The sequence below is a fragment of the Molothrus ater genome, chromosome 25 (assembly GCF_012460135.2).
Source record: "Molothrus ater isolate BHLD 08-10-18 breed brown headed cowbird chromosome 25, BPBGC_Mater_1.1, whole genome shotgun sequence".
Lineage (NCBI taxonomy): Eukaryota > Metazoa > Chordata > Aves > Passeriformes > Icteridae > Molothrus > Molothrus ater.
Window position 1 is genome coordinate 4159496 of NC_050502.2, and position 24356 is coordinate 4183851.

At 58.1% G+C, this 24356-nt stretch overlaps 1 protein-coding gene and 1 non-coding gene across 2 annotated transcripts in view; one reads left to right on the forward strand and one right to left on the reverse strand.

The window, feature by feature from the left end:
* Window positions 1–131: 131 nt before the first annotated feature.
* Window positions 132–204, reverse strand: TRNAK-UUU (transfer RNA lysine (anticodon UUU)). Its single transcript has one exon. It is a non-coding gene; the product is annotated as a tRNA-Lys (tRNA).
* Window positions 205–899: 695 nt separating this feature from the next.
* Window positions 900–24356, forward strand: part of PIK3C2B (phosphatidylinositol-4-phosphate 3-kinase catalytic subunit type 2 beta) — a 29516-nt gene continuing 6059 nt past the window's right edge. The window contains exons 1-18 of the mRNA XM_036398549.2: window positions 900–919; window positions 6846–7797; window positions 8641–8741; window positions 9289–9443; window positions 10477–10597; window positions 12340–12451; window positions 12861–12940; window positions 13200–13263; window positions 14218–14364; window positions 16075–16108; window positions 16969–17164; window positions 19289–19411; window positions 20632–20799; window positions 21341–21452; window positions 21525–21667; window positions 22683–22871; window positions 23884–23977; window positions 24054–24148. Of these exons, the coding sequence (XP_036254442.1) occupies window positions 6940–7797; window positions 8641–8741; window positions 9289–9443; window positions 10477–10597; window positions 12340–12451; window positions 12861–12940; window positions 13200–13263; window positions 14218–14364; window positions 16075–16108; window positions 16969–17164; window positions 19289–19411; window positions 20632–20799; window positions 21341–21452; window positions 21525–21667; window positions 22683–22871; window positions 23884–23977; window positions 24054–24148 (2792 nt within the window). The 5' untranslated portion in view covers window positions 900–919; window positions 6846–6939. The remainder of the gene's footprint in view (window positions 920–6845; window positions 7798–8640; window positions 8742–9288; window positions 9444–10476; window positions 10598–12339; window positions 12452–12860; window positions 12941–13199; window positions 13264–14217; window positions 14365–16074; window positions 16109–16968; window positions 17165–19288; window positions 19412–20631; window positions 20800–21340; window positions 21453–21524; window positions 21668–22682; window positions 22872–23883; window positions 23978–24053; window positions 24149–24356) is intronic.

Here is a 24356-nt window from a genome sequence, read left to right on the forward strand (position 1 = left end):
CCAAGATTCCCCGCAGGCGCAGCCGAAACCCTCCGGCGGGCAGCGCCGACGGCGTCGCGGGTGTAAAAAAAAGGTTTTTTAGGCGAAAAAAATAATGGGGCAGTGAAAAAGTAAGGACGAAAAAGCACTGACGCCCGAACAGGGACTTGAACCCTGGACCCTCAGATTAAAAGTCTGATGCTCTACCGACTGAGCTATCCGGGCTCTGTCGTCGTCTGTGGCGCTGCTACTATATCCCTGTGCAAAGAAACTGCGTAATCGCTGGGACTTGTGTTTCTGTCTGCACCCCACTATCTGCATCCCTATCAGCACCCCACTATCTTCACCCCCTAACTGACCCCTTCTGCCTGAACCCCACTGCCTGCACCCCGATCTGCACCCCACGATCGGCACCCCACTGCCTGCACCCCCCAACTGACGGCAGCATCCCGGGGGTTCCGTGGGGCAGCCAGAACGTGCTGGGGACACTGGGGGACACTGGGGGACACGGCGGGGGATCAGCCCAGGCTCTGTGCAATGCAGAGGGACACAGGGAATACCCGGGCGTCATTCAGGGGGACACCCGGGGACATCAGCTGGGCTCTGTATAATGAGAAACATCTCGGGGACATTCAGGGGGACACCAGCCGGGGCTCTGAACACCTCGGGGACATTCGGGGGGGACACTAAGGGACACCAGCGGGGGCTCTGTGCAATGCGGAGCTCGGCCGGGAGATGGCCCCGCACCGCCCCGCGCTGCGCCCGCCATTGTCCGCCGCCTCCGCCGCGGAGCTCCCGCCTCCCTCCGGCTCCTCCCGCCTCCCTCCGGCTCCTCCCGCATCCCCCCGGCTCCTCCCGCATCCCCCCGGCTCCTCCCGCATCCCCCCGGCTCCTCCCGCACCCCCGGCCCCGCCGCCGCCGCCGCAGCCGCTCGGAGCAGGTAGGGCCGCGGAGGGAGCGGGGGGCTCTGCTCGGCTCGTCCCGGGGTTCCCCCGCTAAAAAATGATATTTTCTATTTAAACGGAGGTTTGTGCATCCGTATTTTTTCCCTCTCGGGGGAGATGCGGGCGCCGCTCGCCTTCCCGGAGCTTCCCAAGAGCTGCGGCTCATCCTGGGAACCCCGAAAGGGAACGCGGGGGGAATGCGGGGCTGCCCCTTCCCAGGGCACGCGGAGGGGTCGGGGGTCTCCCCTCGGGAATTTGGGGGGGTTGGAACAATGAGGTGGTGCCCGAGGAACGGCGGAGTTGGGCGAAGGGGACAGGGCGGGTTGGGGTCCTGTCCCCTCCCGGCGGGGCAGGGACAGGGACAGCGATGGGGACAGAAATAGGGAAGGGATGGGGACGGGGATCACGGAATCCTGGAGAGCTTTTGGTGTTGGTTTTTGGTTTTGGATCCTCTGGTCCCCACCCCCCTGTCCCTGGGCAGGGATGCCACCCTGTGGGTCAGTGGCTGGGGACAGGGACAGGGACAGGGACAGGTCCAGCCGTGGTGTGAGGCCGAGCAGGGTCGGCTCAATCCCAGCCCTAAAACCCCACGGTTTTAGGGGCAGGAGGCTCCGGTGAGGATGCTGGTGGGATCCTGGATCCCGGCTCTCCTGCGGATCCCAAACCTGCGGGAATCTCGTGGATCAGAATTCCAGAGGTTTGGGAGCTGCTCCCGTTGGGCGAGGGAGCTCCGGGGGCTCCCCGCTCGTGTGTGCGAGGCCGAGCACGGCTGGGATTGTTCCCGGCGCCTGGGCCCGGCTCCATGAGCACCAGCGTGACCGGGAAAATCCATCCTTCCTTCCCAGAGCGGCAGGGATGGGATAACAGGGAGCTGGGCGTGAGGGAATGTTCCTGGAACCTGGATCTCACAGGAAAATGAGCCCTTCCTTCCCAGAGCGGCAGGGATGGGATAACAGGGATGGGGAAACCTGCCTGGAGCCTGGTATTCCCAGGAAAATCGATCCTTTCCCTCTCAGAGTGGGAGGAATGGGATAGCAGGGAGCTCTGGGGTGAGGAACCCGCCTATCCCGGATTTCCCGGGGTAACCGCCCTGGGCAGGCACCTGCCCCACCTCGGAGCACAACCCTAAATTCCAGAGGGAGGCTGGGGAGAGGATCCAGAGGATCTGGAGGATCCGGGGGATCGGCTCTTCCAACCCTGCAGCTGGGAATTCCCAGCCTGCTGCAGTGGGAGCAGCTGCTCTGTGTGGGAGTGGGACTGGGATGGACTGGGATGCACTGGGGTGCACTGGGATGGACTGGGATGGACTGGGATGCACTGGGGTGCACTGGGATGGAATGGGATACACCGGAATGCACCAGGATTTACTGGGATGTACTGGGATTGACTGGAATTCACTGAGGTGCACCAGGATTCACTGGGATGCACTGGGACGCACTAGGATTCACTGGGATGGACTGGGATTGACTGGAATTCACTGGGATGTACTGGGATTGAATGGGATGCACTGGGATTCACTGGGATTCACTGAGATTCACGGGGATACACTGGGGTTCACTGGGGTTCACCGGGATTCACTGGGATGTACTGGGATTCACCCTGGGATGATCCCAGTCCTCCCTGAATCCCTTTTTTCCTTCCAGACTGTTGGATTTGCTGGATTTGGGATCGACGGGTCCATTTGTGGCTCCAAAAGTGGTTTTGGGGGTGTTCCTGTGGTGGTTTTGGGGGTGTTCCTGTGGTGGTTTTGGGGTGTTCCTGTGGTGTTTTTAGGGCTCCAGCCCCTCCTGTCCCCGCTGCCCCTCCTGTCCCCAGGTGGGTGGCAGGAGGAAGCGGAGATTTGCATAGGACACGGGTGGTGGCGTCGGGGACAGCGAGGTGCCACCTCCAGCATCCCCCGGGGGTGGCCCTGCCCCCCAAAACCCCGGCCCCGGGGTGGGGTGGGAGATTCCGACAGTCTGGGCGTGGGTGTGACAACGGGGACAGGGACAGGAGGCGGCTCTGGGGCTGGGGCGGCATCTGGAGCTGCTTGGGGACACCGTGGGGACACCGTGGGGACACCATGGGGACACCGTGGGGACACCGTGGGGTCAGGAGTTGGGGTCTCTTTAAAAGGGGGGGTCCTGTCCCCCCTGTCCCACAGGTGGGATCCTGAGAAGGGGAAGGGAGGATGGGGGTGCTCGAGGAACCCCCCAGGATCCCATCCCTGGGCATGGGGAGCCAGGGATCTGCCACGGGATCCTGCCAGGTTTCCTGGGATCAGGGAGGCTCCAGAGCTCCCTTTAACCATGGCACCATTAGAATCCCCATTAGAATCCCCATTAGAATCCCCATTAGAATCCCCATTAAAATCCCCATTAGAATCCCCAATAAATTCCCATTAAAATCCCCAATAAATTCCCATTAAACCCCAGTTAAAATCCCCAATAAATTCCCATTAAACCCCAGTATCCAGAGGCTCTGACTGAGCATCGCTTCCTGCTCCTGGACCAGCTCTTAGAGGGCGATTTTGGGGCTTTTCCATGGGATTGTTTTGCTCCTTCTGGGAAGGGAAAGGGGCTGAGCCACCTGCTCAGTGTCCCCAACCCAAGTGATTGGTTAAAATCCCCATTAAAATCCCCATTAAAATCCCCAATAAATTCCCATTAAATCCCAATAACCAGAGGCTCTGACTGAGCATCGCTTCCTGCTCCTGGACCAGCTCTTAGAGGGCGATTTTGGGGCTTTTCCATGGGATTTTTTTGCTCCTTCTGGGAAGGGAAAGGGGCTGAGCCACCTGCTCAGTGTCCCCAACCCAAGTGATTGGTTAAAATCCCCATTAAAATCCCCATTAAAATCCCCAATAAATTCCCATTAAATCCCAATAACCAGAGGCTCTGACTGAGCATCTCTTCCTGCTCCTGGACCAGCTCTTAGAGGGCGATTTTGGGGCTTTTCCATGGGATTGTTTTGCTCCTTCTGGGAAGGGAAAGGGGCTGAGCCACCTGCTCAGTGTCCCCAACCCAAGTGACATCCCCTGGTGGCGGCAAGGCCTTTCCTCAGCTCTGTGGGGTCAGACCCCATTCCCGCCCCATTCCCGCCCCATTCCCGTGGCAATCCCAGCCCCACACGCGGCTGGAGGGGATGCAGATGTTTGTCTTGGAGAGCAGCGCGGAGCTGTGGCTTCGTCAGCCGCAAAATTCAGCCGGGACTTTGTTGCTTTTGGGTTAAAAGCGGATTTTTCCCTCTGTTCGGCTTCCAGCTTTCGGGATTTCTGCTTTTCCAGGAAAAAGCCACGGCTGCCAGCAGGGCCCTGAAATGCCAGGGAAGGGAACATTCCCAACCTCTCACCCCCACCTGGAGCCACTTTTTCCAGCTGGAAAGCACCAAAATCCCTGGATGAGCCAGTGCTGGGGAGGCTGAAAAAGCCCAGTTCCCAAATCCAGTGGGAATTGTGGAGCTCATTAGGAACCATCTGGTCCTGCAGGGCTCGGGGTCAGGAGGACAAAAACCCCCCAGGAGTGGCCTGGGGACACCCTGGGCTGGAGGGAGGTGGCCCCTGGGCACTGGGGTGGGGTGTGGGGGCCACTTGTGGGGCTGGGCGAGGTCCCAGGCCTCTCCTGGCTCTGGTGGTTTGGGATTTAGGATTTTCCTGCTTTCCCCAAAATGGGCACGGTGATGGCCCCTCTTGACCCTAAATTGGGGCATCAGCAGAGCCCTGTGTGGGGTAAAGGAGAACCTGGGGGGGGGGCACTGGAGCCACACCTCACCTGAACCCCAAAAACTGGAGGTCCAATGAGCCAATCCTGTCCAAAACCCCAAAAACTGGAGATCCCATGAGCCAAACCTGTCCAAAACCCCAAAATAGAAGGTTCCATGAGCCAATCCTGTCCAAAACCCCAAAAACTGGAGGTTCCATGACCAAACCCATCCAAAACCCCAAAAACAGGAGGTCCCATGAACCAGATCTGCCCATAACCCTAAAACCTGGTGTCCCTGCTGGAGATTTTCAGAGCTGAGCAGTGCCTGGGTGGGTGCTGGAGAACATCTGTGAGATCCAGAAATTTCCTGGCTTTTCCAGGCCATTCCCGGTTCCCTCTCCTGACATAAGAGATGGGAGCTGCCCCCTCAGCACCCTCATCCCTTCCTTCCCCATCTCTCCCATTCCGCCTTAAAAATCCCTGGATTTGCTGCCAGGGGCTGATTTTTTTTTTCCTCAAATCATTGAAATGTTTCTAAAACCACAGTGCTGGGGCAGCCTGGTGGGGTTTGGGGTGGCTCAGCCCCAGCTGATCCTGCTGCCCCCTCCCCAAATCTGGGGCTGGTTTTGTCTCCTTTGGGGGAGAAAAATTTGGGATTCCAGCTCGGCCCCTGCCCTGCCTGGTGTCCGTGGGCTCCTGGGGAAGTGGAAGCAGCAGCAGCTGCAGCCAAATTTTTATTTTTACCCCCTGGCCCTGCTGGGCCCCTGCTCGTTTCCCTTTTTCCAGGCACACAGGAAGGGCTGAGCCAGCCCGGCCTTCCTTATCCCAGAGATTCCAGAGGGTGGGAAAGGACCTTGGGATATTCCATCCATCATCCCAGGCTGCTCCAAACCCCGACAAAGCCGGCCTTGGACGCTCCCAGGGATGGGGCAGCCATGGATTCTCTGGGAATTTGCAGGCTGGGAATGAGTCTGGAGTCCTGAAATTGGGATTTTTTTTAAAGAATCGTGGGATGGTTTGGGTTGGAAGATCCTAAGGATCGTCCCATTCCCACCCCATGCCCCTTCCCATGATCCCAGGGTGCTCCAAACCCCACCCAGCCTTGGGGGCTCCCAGGGATCCAGGGGCAGCCATGGATTCCCTGGGAATTGCAACCCAAACCATTCCAGGATTCCCTGTGCTGGTTTGGATGGGATGTTGGGAATAAATCCTTCCCTGGGAGGGAAGCATTCCCAGCATTAACCCCTCACCTTTCCCTATTCCCAACATCCATGGGCACTCATCTGTTAACCCCACACCTTTCCCCATTTCCAGCACCCATGGCTGCCACCCATCCATCAATCCCACACCTTTCCCCGTTCCCAGCATCAATCCCTCATCTTTCTGCATTCCCAACATCCCTGGCTGCCATCCTTTAACCCCACACCTTTCCCTATTCCCAGCATTAATCCCTCACCTTTCTTCATTCCCAACATCCATGGGCACCCATCCATTAACCCCACACCTTTCCCATTCCCAACATCCATGGCTGCCATCCATTAACCCCACACCTTTCCCTATTCCCAGCATCCATGGGCACCCATCCATCAATCTCTCACCTTTCCCCATTCCCAGCATTAACCCCACACCTTTCCCCATTCCCAGCCATCCACGGGCACTCATCCATCAATCCCTCACCTTTCCTGATTTCCGACATCAATCCCACACCTTTCCCCATTCCCTGCCATCCATTGCACCCATCTGTCAATCCCTCACCTTTCCTTATTCCCAGCATCAATCCCATACCTTTCCCCATTCCCAGCAGCCATGGCCACCCATCCATTAACCCCACACCTTTCCCCATTCCCAACATCTGTGGCTACCATCCTTTAACCCCACACCTTTCCTGATTTCCAACATCAACTCCTCACCTTTCCCCACTCCCAGCATCAATCCCTCACCTTTCCCCATTCCCAACATCAATCCCACACCTTTCCCCATTCCCAGCATCAATCCCACACCTTTCCTGATTTCCAACATCAATCCCACACCTTTCCCCACTCCCAGCATCAACCCCACACCTTTCCCCATTCCCAGCATCAACCCCACACCTTTCCTGATTTCCAACATCAATCCCACACCTTTCCCCATTCCCAGCTATCCATTGCTCCCATCCATCAACCCCTCACCTTTCCCCACTCCCAGCATCACCCCTCACCTCTCCCCATTCCCCATTTAACCCCTTACCCCTTCCCGCTCCCAGGAGCAGCAGGATGCCGTTCTCCTGACGCCGGTGCCGCTCTCCGGACCCCGATCCCGGCAGGATCCCGGCAGGATCCCGGCAGGATCCCGGCAGGATGTCGACGTCGCGCCGCCGCGGCCCCGGCGAGCAGTGGCCGGCGCTGGAGTCGGTGGGGCTGAGCCGCAAGGAGCTGGCGCTGGCCGAGGCGCTGCAGATGGAGTACGACGCCTTATCCCGCCTGCGCCAGGACAAGGAGGAGAGCCGGGCCAGGAAGGAGCAGCTCCAGGAGCGCTCCCTCATCTCCTGGGACGACCCCGTGGACAGGAGTGCCATCAAAGCCGCGCGGGGGCTCTCCGGCTCCGACCCCGCGCTCAGCCCCGCCGTCCCCGCCGTCCCCGAGGGTCCCCAAGTGCCACCCGGGCCCAGCACACCCCGGCCGGAGGCTCAGCCCTGGAAGGGCCCCCTGAGCGGGGATTACCTGCTCATCTTCGAGGGCTCCCAGCGGGATTTCCTCGGGGAGCCCCTCAACGGCTCCGAGCCCCACGAGGGCGGCGGCTCCCCCAAAAAGCTCTCGCCGCCCCCGCTGCCCCCCCGGCACCCGCTGTGGGGCTGTCCTGAGAGCAGCCAGCGCTCCCCGCTGTCCCCCAAGGGCCAGGGCCAGCCCAGGGACATCAACATGTTCTCGGTGGCCCAGGACAAGCTGTTGGGGCGCCGCATCTCCCAGGAGGATCCCTACGGCGTGGACGCCATCACCTGCCTCAACCTCAAGTCCACCTACGAGTCCGAGGCGCTGCGGGAAGGTTCCCGGGGCTGGAAAGAAGGCAGGAGCATCCTGGAGAAGGAATCCAGTGGGAAGCCGGTGGCACGGAGCAAGACCATGCCTCCCCAGGTGCCCCCGCGCACCTACGGAGCCCGGGCGGGTGGGAGGAAGAACCTGGCGGCCAACAGGAACCGCAGGATCTCCGTGGAGCCGGTGAGGGGCGGGAATGGGAACTGGGGAGGGAATGGAGCTGGGAATTCAGGGCTGGGATGTCCCCAGGCTGGGTGTCCTCCTGGGTGGGTTCTCCTGGTGATGTCGTCGTGGCTCCTTGGAATGGGATGTGGGATGTGGGAAGAGGCATCTGGGTATGGGGATGTCCCATGAGAGAGCCCTGCCCAGAGCACCAAAAACTGAGCCAGGCCTGTCCAAAACCCCAAAACTGAGCCAGGCCTGTCCAAAACCCCCAAAATGAGCCAGACCTGTCCAAAACCCCAAAACTGAAGGGTCCCATGAGCCAAACCTGTCCGAAACCCCAAAAGTGAAGGTCCTGTGAGCCAGACCTGTCCAAAACTCTAAAACTGAAGGGTCCCATGAGCCAGATTTGCCCAAAACCCCAAAAGTGAAGGTCCTGTAAGTCAGACCTGCCCAAAACCCCAAAACTGAAGGTCCTGTAAGTCAGACCTGTTCAAAACCCCAAAACTGAGCGGGTCCTGTGAGTCAGACCTGGCATGGCAGTGCCACCTGCCCTGCGGGCAGTGTCCCCCACAGCTCCCCCACAGCCTGGGGACACTCCCTGCCCATCCTGCTGCTCCTCCCTGCAGGATACCCCTGGGAATGGCCGCTTTTGGGGGGGCTCTGAGGGTCTCCAAGCCACGAGCGAGCCAAACTCCCCCCATGCTGGCCCAGAGCCCCCACACCGCTGCGGGGCCACCTCTGTCCCCACCACGGTGGCCCTGGCGTGGCACAGGCTGTTCCGGGGGGGGGTCTGGGGGTCCCCATGGGCGTGTGGGGCCCAGGGGTGTCCCCCAGCTGACAGGCTCGTGCCCTGCCCCACAGGTGGCTCCCCGGCCCCACTCCTTGGCCAATGGCTACGAGCTCTTCGAGGTGTCTGAGGAGCGGGACGAGGAGGTGGCGGCGTTCTGTCACATGCTGGATGTGTGAGTACCCAAAACGTCCCCAAAGCAACCCAGAGGGGCTTCAGGGCCACCAAGAGGGGATTCCTGGCCACAAAAGGGGATTCAAGGCCATGAAAAGGGGACTCGGGGCCACCAAAGGGGATTCAGGGCCCATCCAAGGGGCTTCAGGGCCACCCCAAGGGGATTCAGGGACACCAAAAGGGGATTCAGAGACACCAAAAGGGGATTCAGGGTCAGCCAGAGGGAATTCAGGGCCACCAAGAAGGGCTTCAGAGCCACCAAAAGGGGTTTAGGGCCACCCTGAGGGAATTCAGGGCTACCCTGAGAGGCTTCAGAGCCACCCCAAGGAGATTTAGGGCCACCCGATGGGGATTCAAGGTCACCCAGAGGGGTTTAGGGCCACCAAAAGTGGATTTAGGGCCACCAAAAGGGTTTCAGGGCCACCCAAAGGGGCTGTTCCCAGGGCTGCCGAGCCAAAAGGGGATTCAAGGCCACCTCTTGGCGATTTTTGGGGTGTGGGACCCCCTCCAGCCCCAGCAGGGCCCCTGAGCCATCCCTACTCCCGCAGGCTCCGCTCCAGCTCGGGCTCCAGGGACTGTTCCGGGTCGGGCCTGGTGTGGAACGCGGTGAACCTGAGCCCGGAGCAGCCGGGCCACGGCGTCAGCCTGAAGGTGACGGTGCTGTGTGACAGCCTGAGGGAGCCGCTCACCTTCACCTGCGACTGTGAGTGCTGTCCCCAGGCCGGGGCAGGAGGCGGAATTACCGCATCCACCCCGTTCCCGCTGTTCCTGCCATTCCCACCATTCCCTCTGTTCCCGCTGTTCCTGCCATTCCCATATTCCCGCTGTTCCTGCCGTTCCCGCTGTTCCTGCCATTCCCACCATTCCCTCTGTTCCTGCTGTTCCTGCCATTCCCATACTCCCGCTGTTCCTGCCGTTCCCGCTGTTCCTGCCGTTCCCACCATTCCCGCTCTTCCCGCCATTCCCCCATCTCCATCATCCTCACCGTTCCCACCATTTCCCCAATCCCTCCATCCCCACCACTCCCGCCATTCCTGCTGTTCTCACTGTTCCTGCCATTCCCACAATTCTCCCATTCCCCCAATCCCACCATTCCCACCAATCCCACCATCCCCACTATTTTCCCATTCCCACCATTCCCATCATTCCTCCATTCCCCCCAATCCCACCATCCCCACCATTCCCACCATCCCATCATTCCCCTATCCCTGTTGTTCCCACCAATCCCACCACTCCCACCATCTCACCATTCCCCTATTCCCCCAATCCCACCATCCCCACCATCCCCTCCATTCCCCCAATCCCACCATCCCCACCATGCCCTCCATTTCCACTATCCCCTCCATCCCAACCATTCCCACCATTCCCACCATCCCCACCATCCCCTCCATTCCCACTGTTCCCACCATCCCCTACATCCCCATCAATCCCCACATCCCCACCAATCCCACCATCCCCACCATTCCCCCATTCCCTCATTCCCACCATCACCACCATCCCCATTGCTCCCGTTGTTCCCACCCATCCCACCAATCCCACCAATCCCTCAATCCCACCATCCCTGTTGCTCTCACCATCTCCTCCATCCCCACCATCCCCACCATTCCCCCATCCCCACCATTCCCCCATCCCCACCATTCCCCCAGTCCCACCATCCCCTCCAACCCCACCAATCCCACCATTCCCACCATTCCCACCATTCCCAAGGATTCAGGGGCCGTTCCTGTTCCCCCCAGGCTCCTCCACTGTGGACCTGCTCATCTACCAGGCCCTGTGCTACACCCACGACGAGCTCCACGCCGTGGACGTCGAGGATTTCCTGCTCAAAATCTGCGGCCTCGAGGAGTTCCTGCAGAAGTGAGCGGCCGAGGGAGAAAAACAGGGAAAAACTGGGGGGTAACTGGAAAAAAAAAATGGGGGAAAAAATGGGAAAATGGGGAAAAATCTGGGAGAAAAACAAGGGAAAAGCTGGGGGAAAAAAAACAGGGGGAAAAACAGGGGAAATGGGGAAAAAAATCAGGGGGAAAAATGGGAAAAACCCAGGGAGAAACAGGGAAAAAATGGGGGGAAAACAGGGGAAAATGGGAGAAAAATAGGGAAAAAACACAGAAAAACCAGGGAAAAGTGGGGGGAAAGCAAGGGGAAAATGGGGAAAAAAGGGGAAATACAGGGAAAAAAACAGGGAAAAAATGGAGAAAACAGGGGAAAATGAGGAAAAAATGGGGAAAATGGGGGGAAAAAAGAGAAAAATGGAAAAAATTGGGAAAAACAGGAAAGACATGGGAAAACCAGGGAAAATCCACAGCAGGAGCTCCAGGGTGTGACGAACGCCCAGGGTTGATCCTGGTGAGCACAGCAGGATCTTCTCTGCTCCTTTTCCTGCCTCTGGAGCTGCTCCTGCCAAAAGCAGCATTGGGAATGTCTTGGGAATGTTCCTCCTAGTCAGGCTGACCCCCAAGCCCCTGGAAAACCAGCTGGGAGCTGCCAAAAATGCTTTTTGGAGGAGAATTCTGTAAAAGCCGTGTCAGGGGGCGGAAAACGGATAAATCCCAGCCCTGGATAAATCTCAGCTCCAGAATTCTCCCTGTCACTCTGAAATCCAGGGTTTTCCCTGTCACTCCCAGCTCCATGGTTCCCCCTGTCACTCCCAGCTCCAGAATTCCCTCCCAGTCCCACTCTCAGATCCGTGCTCTGCTTCCCACAGATCCCTGGGCAGGTCCTGGCAGGCCGGGCCCGGCTCCGGAGGGGAAGGAGGGAGAACAATTCCTCATTCTCTGAATTTCCTGGTGCCACAAAGGTCCCTGTGCAGGCAGGGCGGCCACCCTGAGCCCCGGCCAAGGCTGCCTGGCTGGGGGATGTCGGGGTGGGGCACCCCAGGTGGGATTTTGGGGCTCTCAGGTGGGATTTTGGAGCACCCAGATGGGATTTTGGGGCGTGGGATGAGTGTGCAGAACTCTCCATGCACGTTTGGCAGGCACGAGTTCACCCAGCCCTGCTGGAAGTTCAGCCTTACTGTGAACCCCAGCCAAGGCTGCCTGGCCAGGGGATTTTTGGGCACCCCGGATGGGATTTTGGGGTCTCAGGTGGAATTTTGGGGTGTGGGATGAGTGTGCAGAGCTCTCCCTGCACGTTTGGCAGGCACAAGTTCAACCAGCCCTGCAGAAATTCTGGTTTCCCTGTGAACCCCAGCCAAGGCTGCCTGGCCAGGGGATTTTGGGGCACCCCAGGTGGGACTTTGGGGCACCCAGGTGGGATTTTGGGGCGTAGGATGAGCCCATGGAACTCTCCCTGCACATTTGGCAGGCACAAGTTCAACCAGCCTTGCAGGAAGTTCAGCCTTGTTCTGAGCCCATCCCAAGTGTACCTGGCCCGGGGATCTTGGGGCAGCCAGATGGGATTTTGGGGCACCCCAGATGGGATTTTGGGGCAGCCAGGCGGGTTTTTGGGGCTCTCAGGTGGGATTTTGGGGCTCTCAGGCAGGATTTTGGGGCAGCCAGGCGGGTTTTTGGGGCTCTCAGGTGGGATTTTGGGGCTCTCAGGCAGGATTTTGGGGCAGCCAGGTGGGTTTTTGGGGTGAGCCTGTGGCCCTGTCCCCACAGCAAACACACGCTGGGCAGCCACGAGCACATCCAGCACTGCAGGAAATTCGACATCGACATCCGGCTGCAGCTGCTCCGGAGGAAAGGGGTGCGCAGCGACCTGGCCCGCACGGTGGGTGTCACCAACCTGGGACACTGAGGGGTTGGTGTCACACCATGGGGTCCATGTCACCTACCTGGGACACTGAGGGGTGGGTGTCACCTCCCTAGGACACCACGGGATCAGTGTCACCTCCCTGGGACACCGGGGGCTTGGTGTCATACTACAGGGTCAGTGTCACCTCCCTGGAACACTGAGAGGTGTCACCTCCCTGGGACACAGCAGGGTTGGTGTCACACCATGGGGTCCGTGTCACCTCCTTGGGACACTGAGGGGTCGGTGTCACACCATGGGGTCTATGTCACCTACCTGGGACACTGAGGGGTCTGTGTCACTTCTCTGGGACACTGAAGGGTCAGTGTCACACCGAGGGGTCGGTGTCACCTCCCTGCAGCCCCGCTCAGCCTCTCTGTGTCCCCAGGCCAGCGATGACCAGAGCCCGTCCACCCTCAACCACCACATCCACCTGCAGGAGCGACCCATCAAACAGACCATCAGCAGGTAGGGCTGGGGACATGGTGGCACTGTCCCCAGTGCCCACCCAGAGGGTGACACAGTGCCACTGTCCCCAATGCCCACCCAGGGGGACACAGTGCCACTGTCCCCAGTGCCCACCCAGGGGGACACGGTGGCACTGTCCCCAGTGCCCACCCAGAGGGTGACACGGTGGCACTGTCCCCAGTGCCCACCCAGGGGGACATGGTGCCACTGTCCCCACATGTCCCCTGGCCGGGGCTGAGCGCTGTCTCCTGTCCCCCAGGCAGGCTCTGAGTCTCCTCTTCGACACCTTCCACAACGAGGTGGACGCGTTCCTGGCAGCTGAGGTGAGGCCAGTGATGGTTTTGGGGGGGTTTTGGGGAGGTTTTGGGGGTTTTTGATCCACTCTGGCAATGCACTGGGCAAAGGCTGCTGTGGTGTCCCAAAGCTCAGATTGTACCCAGGTAGGAATGCTTGGCTCCTCCCCCTGGGTGGAGCATCTCCCCATGGGAACATGGAATTGGATCAGCCATGCAGGGACACTCGGTGTCCAATGAACAGAAAATAATTAATAATTAATGGTCCATTAAGAGAAGATATCTCCTGGAGGAAGGATGGAAGAAATAAAGAGATTAATATCATATAATGTAATGTAATATAATGTAATATAATGTAATATAATGTAATGTAATGTAATATAATGTAATATGTATAGATAGAGGATATAAAGAGATTAAATATAAATAAAATAAACTATTAAAATATGATATGATATAATATAACATAATACAATATAATATAATGTAATGTAATATAATGTATATGTATAGATAGAGGATATAAAGAGATTAAATATAAATAAAATAAACTATTAAAATATGATATAATATAATATAATATAATATAATATAATATAATACAATATAATATAATGTAATATAATGTAATGTAATGTAATATAATGTATATGTATAGATAGAGGATATAAAGAGAATAAATATAAAAATAAATAAAATAAACTATTAAAATATGATATACGACGATATGATATGGTATGATATGATATCATATAACATAACATAATATATAAAGATATATGATATAAATATAATTATAATTACAAAAATAAATATACTATAAATATACTATAATATAATATAATATAACATGAATATAAGAGATAAAGAGACAAAGAAACAAAGACAACAGCCCGACCTCTAACAGAAAAACAGAACTCACCCCCCCAGCCACGCCTTCCGTTTGCCCCTGATCCCAGCTGCCCCCCCTGTGCTGTCCCTCAGGGCGATGTCCCCATGAAGGCCGAGCGGGTGATCCAGTCGGTCATGGCCATCTGCAACGCCCTGGCGGCCGTGGAGTCCCAGGAGATCACGGCTGCCCTCAACCAGATGCCGCCCTGCCCGTCCCGCATGCAGCCCAAAATCCAGAAGGTGAGCCTGGGGTGGGCTTGGTTTGGACGGGCAGGTTCTGCGCAGGAGCCTCCCCTGAAATGGAAAATTGTTGGAAATTTTTTGGAATTGGAATTTTGAATTGAAATTTGAATTTTGAAATTGAATTGGAATGTTTTTGAATGGAAAATCGAAGTGTTTCTGAAAAAAACACTTTTTTGAATTACTGGCATAAGCGATTTATTATTTCTGAAATACCTGCAAGGACTTGAAGGTGTTGGGACACCTGTGTAGAAGTTGTCAGCATGAGAAAATCATTCTCTTCTCATCATACAAGCACCTCAATGACTCTCTGCTAGCCTAGTATGGAAAACTGTCTTCTTCCACCTAATGGCAATTTCCAATTCCAACTAATGTCAATTATTAATTTAACTTCTGCACTTGAAACCCCCTCCCTCCCAACTGTTATAAGTTTGAAATTAAGGGGCTCTCAGGCATGGATATGGGAGTAGGAATAACAGTTCTTTATTATCCTGAGCTGGGAGGTGATTTGTGGATGTCTTGGTTTGAACAGACAGGTTCTGCTGTGGAAGGCAAGAACCTCCCCTGAAATGGAAAATGCAAACCCTCTTCCTCTGAATTATTATAATTTTGAAATTAAGGGGCTCTCAGGCAAAGACATAGGAATAGGAATAACAGTTCTTTATTATCCTGAGCTTGAAGGTGATTTGTGGATGTCTTGGTTTGAACAGACAGGTTCTGCTATGGAAGGCAAGAGGCCCCCCCCTGAAGCAGGAAATGTAAACCCCCTCCCTTCAAATTATTATTATTTTTAAATTAAGGGGGTCTCGGGCAAAGATGTGGGAATAGGAATAACAGTTCTTTGCGAGGAAAATTAAAAATACAAATGCAATAGTACAAAACAAACCACTGCCAGAGTCAGACCATGCCCTGTCCCCTGTGTGTCAGGGGGTGGCACAGCCCCATCCCATGGGGGCTCAGCCCTCCTGCAGTGCCAGCTGTGGCTCTGCTGGAGCAGGGATCCTGCACAAGGGGGGAGTTTTCCTCTGCAGCTCCAGGGCTGCTGCAGATGGGCCTGGGCTCCCTCTGGCCATGCAGGGCAGCAGAAGCTGCTCCTCTGGGAATGCACTGGGCAAAGGCTGCTGTGCTGTCCCAAAGCTCAGATTGTACCCAGGTAGGAATGCTTGGCTCCTCCCCTGGGTGGAGCATCTCCCCATGGGATGATGGGATTGGATCAGCCATGCAGGGACACTCAGTGGCCATGGACAGAAGATAATTAATAATTAATGGCCCATGAAGAGCAGAGATCTCCTGGAGGAGGATTGGTTGTGGAACAGATAAAGAAAACTGCCAATGAAGAAGAGATAACTGCTCCACCTTTAACAGATGGCAAATAGAACCCACACTTATCTTGCAGCCCGGGGGAACTTAGCCAGGAGTGGGAGGAGAAAAAAAATTGTCACATCTGGCTCTTTTCCCTCCTTTCCACCACGTGGAAAATCCCTCAATAGCCTGGAGCAGCCTGGATCTGGCAGCCTGGGGTGGTTACGTAAAATCCGCCTTGGCAGCACTCAAGGACTCAAGGGTTTCTTCTTTTTTTTTTTTTGTGGTTTCTCTCCTTTTTTTTTTTTGTGGTTTCTCTGGGGTTTTTTTGGTGGTTTCTCTTTTTTTGGTGGTTTCTCAATTTCTTTTCGTATGTGTTTCTTTTTTTTTTTTCCTTTCCCCCCACAGGATCCAAACGTTCTGGCCAAGAAGGAAAATCGAGGTATTTCTCTTCTCCTGTTCCCCTTTCTGGGCTCAAGTTCGTGCCATGCTTTTCATCTTCAAACCCCTCCTCCCCCTTCAGTTCTTGAGGCCAAAAAAACGGGTTGGAAACCGGTCTGGTTAAAAAAGAAAAAAAAAAAAAAAAAAAAAAGGAGGATTTTGGGGGTGTTGTTACTCCCTGTGAACTCCAAATGGAAAAATTTGGAATTCCCCTTACTCCAAATGGGAAGTTTGGAATTCCCCCATCATTAATTCATCCCTGAGTGCGGGGGAAGCAGCGTGGGGGTCCCAAATCCAGATTTGAGGGATGGATCCCCGAAGGATTGATGGATCTCAGAGGGACTGATGGATCCTTGTCTGTTTCTCTGAGGGATTGATGGATCCCTGTCCATATTTCTATTTCCCTGGGGGATTGATGAATCCATGTGGGGTCAATGGATCCCCGTCCATATTTCTCTGAAGGACTGACGGATCCCCATCCATGTTTCCCTGAGGGATCGATGGATCCCTGTCCATGTTCCCCTGAGGGATTAACAGATCCCTGAGGGATTGACAGCTCCCTGAGGGACTGACGGATCCCTGTCCACGTTTCCCTGAGGGATCGATGGATCCCTGTCCACGTTTCCCTGAGGGATTGATGAATCCCTGTCCACGTTTCCCTGAGGGATTGATGAATCCCTGTCCACGTTTCCCTGAGGGATTGATGAATCCTGTCCACGTTTCCCTGAGGGATTGATGAATCCCTGTCCACGTTTCCCTGAGGGATTGATGGATCCCTGTCCACATTTCCCTGAGGGATCGATGGATCCCTGTCCATGTTTCCCTGAGGCACTGACAGATCCCCATCCGTGTCTCCCTCAGAGAGGATCGTGGAGAGCCTCACGGCCGCCATCCTCAACCTGGTGGAGCTCTACTGCAGCACCTTCAACGCCGACTTCCAGACGGCCGCGCCCGGGAGCCGCGAGCTGGGCGTGGCGCAGGAGGCGCGGCTGCTCACCTGCCCGCTGGCCTTCACCGTCTACGCCACCCACCGCATCCCCATCACCTGGGCCACCAGGTAAGGCCCTCACCTGCCCCCTGGCCTTCACTGTCTGTGCCACCCACCGCATCCCCATCACCTGGGCTGCCAGGTGAGGCCCTCACCTGCCCCCTGCCCTTTGCCCCATCACCTGGGCTACCAGGTAAGGCCCTCACCTGCACCCTGCCCTTTGCCCCATCACCTGGGCAGCCAGGTAAGGCCCTCCTCACCTGTCTCCTGGCCTTCACCCCATCACCTGGGCAGCCAGGTAAGGCACTCACCTGCCTGCTGGCATTCACCCCATCACCTGTTGCGGCCCTGCCCTTCTCACCTGATTCCTTGCTTTGCAAAGCCAGGTGGCTGCTAAGGAAGGCAGGAGCCTCCCCTGGAAATGGAAAATGTAAACACCCCCCCCCCCCCTCTCCAAATTATTATAGTTTTGGAAGTAAGGGGTTCACAGGTAAATATGTGGGGATAGGAATAACAGCTCTTTATTAGGGAAATTACAAATACAAATGCAATAGTAAAAAAAAAAAAAACCACAAAAACCAAACCTGACAGAGTCAACAAAAAAAAAACCCATTCCTGGCAATGCTGGCACTTGGACACTCCAAAATCCCATCTTTGTGTCTAGGATGCCCCAAAATCCCAGCATGGGTCTGGGGCACCCCAAAATCCCACGGTGTGTCTGGAATGCCCCAAAATCCCAGCACATTCCTGGGAACGCGGGCACTGGGACACTCCAGAATCCCACTGTGTGTCTAGGACACCCCAAAATTCCAGCACACCTGGGAACGCTGGCACTGGGACACCCCAAAATCCCAGCACATTCCTGGGAACGCTGGCACTAGGACACCCCAAAATCCCAGCCTGTTCCCAGGATCGCTGGCACCGGGACACCCCAAAATCCCAGAGTGTGTCCCTGGGATCGCTGGCACTAGGACACCCCAAAATCCCAGAGTGTGTCCCCGGGATCGCTGGCACTGGGACACCCCAAAATCCCAGCACATTCCTGGCATCGCTGGCACCGGGACACCCCAAAATCCCAGCGTGTTCCCAGGATCGCTGGCACTGGGACACCCCAAAATCCCAGAGTGTGTTCCCGGGATCGCTGGCACTGGGACACCCCAAAATCCCAGAGTGTGTCCCCGGGATCGCTGGCACTGCCATCCAGGGCGCGATGTCGCCGCATCTCGGGCCGGGCTGGCTCATCCCGAGGCCACCGCGCCACCCGGGGGAGGTGACAGATGGCCCCGCGCCCTGCGCCAGCGGCGTGGCCCCTTTGTTCCGCTCCTCCGTGCCCGTGCCCGGCGCGGGGGGGACCGGGAGGGGACCGGGGGGTGGCGACAGCGGCGCCGGCAGAGCCGCCCCGCCGGGGACCCCTCGCCTTTGTCCTTGTCCTTAATGTATTCCCCTTGGTGAGTGGCTCCGAACAAAGCGGCGAGCCTGGGAAATGCCGCCAGCCCCTGACCCCCGCGCCCCGCAGCCCTGCCCGGATTGTCGCAGCCCTGCCCGGATTGTCGCTCGGCACCTGCCACATGGCCGGGCCCCCCCGTGTGCCGGAATGCGCCGTGCCATATGGTGCTGGGGACACCGGGAGGGGGGAGATGGCCCCGTTCTGTCCCCCTTTCCCATCCTCAGGACGGGATTTAGAGGTTCTGATGATCCAGGATTTCCCATCCTTGGGGAAGGATTTAGGGGCCCTGATGATCCGGGATTTCCCATCCTTGGGGAAGGATTTAGAGGTTCTGATGATCCAGGATTTCCCATCCTCGGGGCAGGATTTAAGGGTTCTGATGATCCAGGTTTTCCCATCCTCGGGGAAGGATTTAGGGGTTCTGGTGGCCTGGATTAAGCCCCAGCACCCCTTTTCCATCCTTGGGACAGGATTTAGAGGCTCTGATGATCCTGGTTTTCCCATCCTTGGGAAGGATTTAGGGGTTCTGGTGGCCTGGGTGAAGCCCCACTCCTTTCCTATTCTCAGAACAGGATATAAGGGCTCAGGTGGCCTGGGTAAAGCCCCATCCCCTTTTCCATCCTTGGGGCTGGATTTAGGGGTTCTGGTGACCCTGGTAAAGCCCTCCCCCACCCCTTCCCCATCCTCAGGGCAGGATTTAGGGGCTCAGGCGGCCCCACCTGGCTCACTGGGTGTTTCTCCCACAGTTATGAAGATTTCTACCTCTCGTGCTCCCTCAGCCACGGCGGGAAGGAGCTGTGCAGCCCCCTGCTCACCAGGAAGGCCCACGTCTACAAATACCTCTTCCACCTCATCATTTGGGACCAGCAGTAAGGCCACGGGCTGGCCACGGGGATCCCACCCACGCTGCCTTCATCATCCTCCCCATCATCCTCCCCTCCCCTGCTCCTCCTCTCCGTTTTCTTTTTTTTTTTTTTTTTTTTTTTTTTTTGGTGTTGGAAGTTTTTGTGTCATTGCCCGGAAATAGCAACCCCCGGGAAAGGGGATCTGCTCCCAAAATAGCGCCGGGAGCAGGCGGGGAGGCCGTGCTGAGCCCTCGCCATGCCTGGCATCCACGGCGGCCCGGGAGGTGGGGATGGGACGGGATAATTTTAGACGGCGCCGGTGCCCCCCAAGGACAGGGACGGCGGCGAGCCCGGCGATCCTTCCCCGGGGATCCTTCCCCGTCCGTCCGTCCGTCCGTCTGTCCGTCCTTCCCGCGGGATGTAGCTGCCACCCCGAGCTCCCTGGGAGCGGCAGAGAGGAATCCCAGCCCCGGGGGTCCCAGGCGGCCCCCCCCGGGTGGTGGGGCAAGGTCAGTGCCCGCCGGGGCTCCCCGTGGAGGGCCCTGGCCCTGGGGTCACCTTTGCGGGGCAGAGAGGGCAGCCGGGCTTCCTGGAGCTCCAGCTGGCTGGAGTCCCCAAACCTGCGGGGTGGCTGGGGCTTCAGGGACTTCAGGGACTTCCAGGGATTTTAGGGACCTCCAGGGACTTCCAGGGACGCCCCGGTGTCCGCAGAAAAGGCGGCTGTAGGGCCGGGTTCTCCTGGGGCATCCAAGGAGGGGACTGGAAGAGCCTCTCTGTGGCACCCTGAGCCTGTCCCCGGCACCCTGAGCCTGTCCCCGGCACCCTGAGCCTGTCCCTGGCACCCCAGCCCATCCCTGGCACCCTGAGCCCATCCCCGGCACCCTGAGCCCATCCCCAACACCCTGAGCCTGTCCCTGGCATCCTGAGCCCATCCCTTGCACCTAGAGCTGGTCCCCTGAGCTTATCTCTGGCACTCTGAGCCCATCTCCTGCACCCTGAGCCTGTCCCTGGCACCCCAGCCCATCCCTGGCACCCCATGCTCAACCCTGGCACCCTGAGCCCATCCCTGGCACCCTGAGCCTGTCCCCAGCACCCTGAGCCCATCCCCTGCACCCTGATCTCATCCCCTGCACCCTGAGCTGGTCCCTGGCACCTTGAGCCCATCCATGGTACCCTGAGCCCGTCCCAGGCACCCTGAGCCCATCCCGGGCACCCTGAGCCCGTCCCCCCCCTCTCTCCTGCAGGATTTGCTTCCCGGTCCAGGTGAACCGGCTGCCCCGGGAGACCCTGCTCAGTGTCACCCTGTTTGCCGTGCCCGTGCCACCCCCGGGCAGCTCCTCTGAGGCCAACAAACAGCGGAGGGTCCCCGAGGCCCTGGGCTGGGTCACCACCCCTCTCTTCAACTTCAGGCAGTACGTGGGGTGTGCTGGGCATCCCTGGGGGGCACAGGAGGGTCCCCAGCACCTTGGGGTCCCCAGAACCTCGATGTCCCCAGTACTGTGGGGTCCCCTGGGCACAGAATGACTGGGCTGGCACCCCTTGGGAAGACAGGAGGGTCCCCAGCATTTTGGCATCCCCAAAACCCTGGGGTCCCCAGTGCTACGGGGTTCCCAGCACCCTGGGCATGGTGAGTGGCTGGGCTGGCATCCTTGGGAGGCACAGGAGGGTCCCCAGAACCTTGGGGTCCCTAGAACCTTGGGGTCCCCAGTGCCATGGGGTTCTCAGCACCCTGGGCACAGGGAGGGGCTGGGCTGGCATCCCTGGGGGGCACAGGAGGGTCCCCAGTGCCATGGGGTCCCCAGAACCTTGGGGGTCCCCAGTGCCGTGGGATCCCAAAAACCTCAGTGTCCCCAGTGCCATGGGGTCCCCAGTGCCTCAGCTCAGCACCAGCAGCGGTGCCACCCCCGTGCCCCAGCAGATTGTCCCCCCAGTGCCACCCTTTGTCCCCCCCAGGGTCCTGACCTGCGGGCGGAAGCTCCTGGGCTTGTGGCCGGCCACCCAGGACAACTCCAGGGCCAGGTCCAGCGCCCCAAACTTCAACCAGCCCGACAGCGTCATCCTGCAGGTACGTCCTGGGGCACAGACCCCCCCTCAAAGCCTCTTGTGGGGGTCCCCTCACCCTCTGCCTCTGCCCCAGATCGACTTCCCCAGCTCGGCCTTCGAGGTGAAGTTCACCAGCCCGCCCGCGGCCGAGCCCAGCCCCAGGTACGACTTCGGCAGCCTGGGGGAGGAGGACCAGCGCCAGCTGCGGGAGGCCATGCAGAAAAAATCCCTGTATTGGTAAATAAACCCGGGGGGACACCGCTGACACCCCTCAGCACGCACAGGGCGTGTCCCTTCCTCCAGGGCTGGGGGTTTTGGAGCTGGGGGTTCTCCAGTGCTCTGCCCTCGCTGTTGTCCCCTCCTTGGGGACACCTGACCGGTGCCTGGGCCAGGCTGGCATGGCTGGAGCTGCCATGGGGGATCGGGTGTCAGCAGCTGCCCAAAGAACAGCAGGGCTGGCTCGGGGGTCCCTGGGCAGGGGGACAGGCAGGGACAGCTCAGTCCCCCCTGGGCACGGGGACAGCCAGGAACAGCTCAGTCCCCTCTGGGCATGGGGACAGCCTGGGACAGCTCAGTCCCCCCTGGGCACGGGGACAGCCTGGGACAGCTCAGTCCCCCCTGGGCATGGGGACAGGCAGGGACAGCTCAGTCCCCCCTGGGCACGGGGACAGCCTGGGACAGCTCAGTCCCCCCTGGGCATGGGGACAGGACAGGCAGGGACAGCTCAGTCCCCCATGGGCAGGGGGACAGCCTGGGACAGCTCAGTCCCCCCTGGGCATGGGGACAGGACAGGCAGGGACAGCTCAGTCCCCCCTGGGCATGGGGACAGCCAGGGACAGCTCAGTCCCCCCTGGGCATGGGGACAGGACAGGCAGGGACAGCTCAGTCCCCCATGGGCAGGGGGACAGCCTGGGACAGCTCAGTCCCCCCTGGGCACGGGGACAGCCTGGGACAGCTCAGTCCCCCCTGGGCATGGGGACAGCCAGGAACAGCTCAGTCCCCCCTGGGCACGGGGACAGGACAGCCAGGGACAGCTCAGTCCCCCCTGGGCACGGGGACAGCCATTTAATCCATGCACATTTGGGGTCACAGGGATGCCACCTCCTCACCCTCCCACGCGTTTTGGGGTCACAGGGATGCCACCTCCCCTACGTCCCATGTGTTCTGGGGTCACAGGGATGCCACCTCCTCCCCCTCCCCCTGACGCCAGCCCTGCCCCGCCCTACCCGACGCTGTCCCCGTGTCCCCTCAGGCTGACGGAGGCGGACCGGCAGCGGCTGTGGGAGAAGCGCTGCCACTGCCACGCGTCCCCCGGCGCCCTGCCCATGCTGCTGGCCAGTGCCCCCAGCTGGGACTGGGGCTGCCTGCCCGACATCTACGCCCTGCTCAGCCAGTGGAGCTCCATGAGCCACCAGGACGCCCTGGGGCTGCTGCACGCCACGTAAGCCACCCCCGTGGGCTGTGGGGACACCTGAGTGCCGTGTGGCGGTGGCAGGAGGTGCCACGATCCGTCCTAGTGAACGGATGTTGTGATGGTTCCTAGGGTTGATCTCAGGGTGCAAAAAACCGACACGGCACAGGGGATTTGGGGTAATAATCGAAACAAATGCACCTTTATTGAATGACCACAGCAAAATGGGATAGAGGGATTAAATTAAGGGAGAGAAAAAGATAGAGGAAGAGAGAGAGAGAGGGGGAGATATAGCTACCAAACATAGAGACAAAGTCCTTTGGTCCAGTCCAGTGGAGGATCCGCCTGTCACGTTGGGGAGATCTCAAAATCTCTCCCTAACTCAGAGGTTTTTATTATGATAATTATATTGGAAATTGCAAGGGGGGAAACAGATGCAGTAAGGAATAGATGTGACAGGTAGTCCATGTTCTCAGCAGTAAACGGGAACCATTGTTTTCTTGGTCCAGTGGTCACAACCTGCAGGCAAACATCTCGCTTTGGTCAACTTGCCTGCCCCACACACCTGCCCCGGGCTGGGGGTTTCAGTCCCAGTCCTTGGGAGGAGCAGAGGAGCCTTTTCACACGGGGGTTTCATGTCTCAGTCCTTGATGGAGAGGCTCCTTACATCTCAGTCTGTCACGGTGGTTGTAAAACAGGCGAGGGTCTTCTGTGGGAGACCACCTGAAACTCAGGAGAAGCCCAGCCAGGCCAAGAGGTGGGACAGGTTCCCAGGCTGCTGTTGCAAACAGGGCACGGTGCCCCCTTCTCATTGGGCTGAGTGTACAGCAAACAACACCTGTGAAAACAATAACTTAGCAACGCTCTCAGGTCTCAGGGCCTTGTTGGTGTGTGGCTTTCTCCTTCAGAGCCAGAGATTCTAGACAGGCAGGGTCTTCTCTTCAGTGGTCCCCAAATGACGATCGTGAGGCAGATTCAGGAAAATTCAGACAGACTCTCACAGGAGGGCACTGTCACCCCATGGAACGTGTGCTGGCTGCAGGTTCCCAGACCAGGAGGTGAGGAGGACGGCTGTGCAGTGGATTGACTCCATCTCGGACACGGAGCTGCTGGATTACCTGCCCCAGCTGGTGCAGGTGCGTGGTGGCAGCGGGATGCGCCATGGGGTGCCCACCGGTGCCACCGTGCCCCTGTGACACTGTCCCCGTGCAGGCCCTGAAGTACGAGTGCTACCTGGACAGCCCCCTGGTGCGCTTCCTCATGAAGAGGGCCATCTGTGACCTGAAGATCACCCACTACTTCTTCTGGTGGGTTTGGGGGGCTCTGGGGGCACTGGGGGCACCCTGAGGCTGGCCTGACCCTGCATATCCCCAAACCAGAGGGGCACTTTCAGCCTGGCCTGACCCTGCATGTCCCCAAACCAGAGGGGACACTGAGCCTGGCCTGACCCCTTGAGTCCCCAAGCCGGGTGGCACCCTGGCCAGACCCCATGTGTCCCCAAGCCAAGGGCCACCC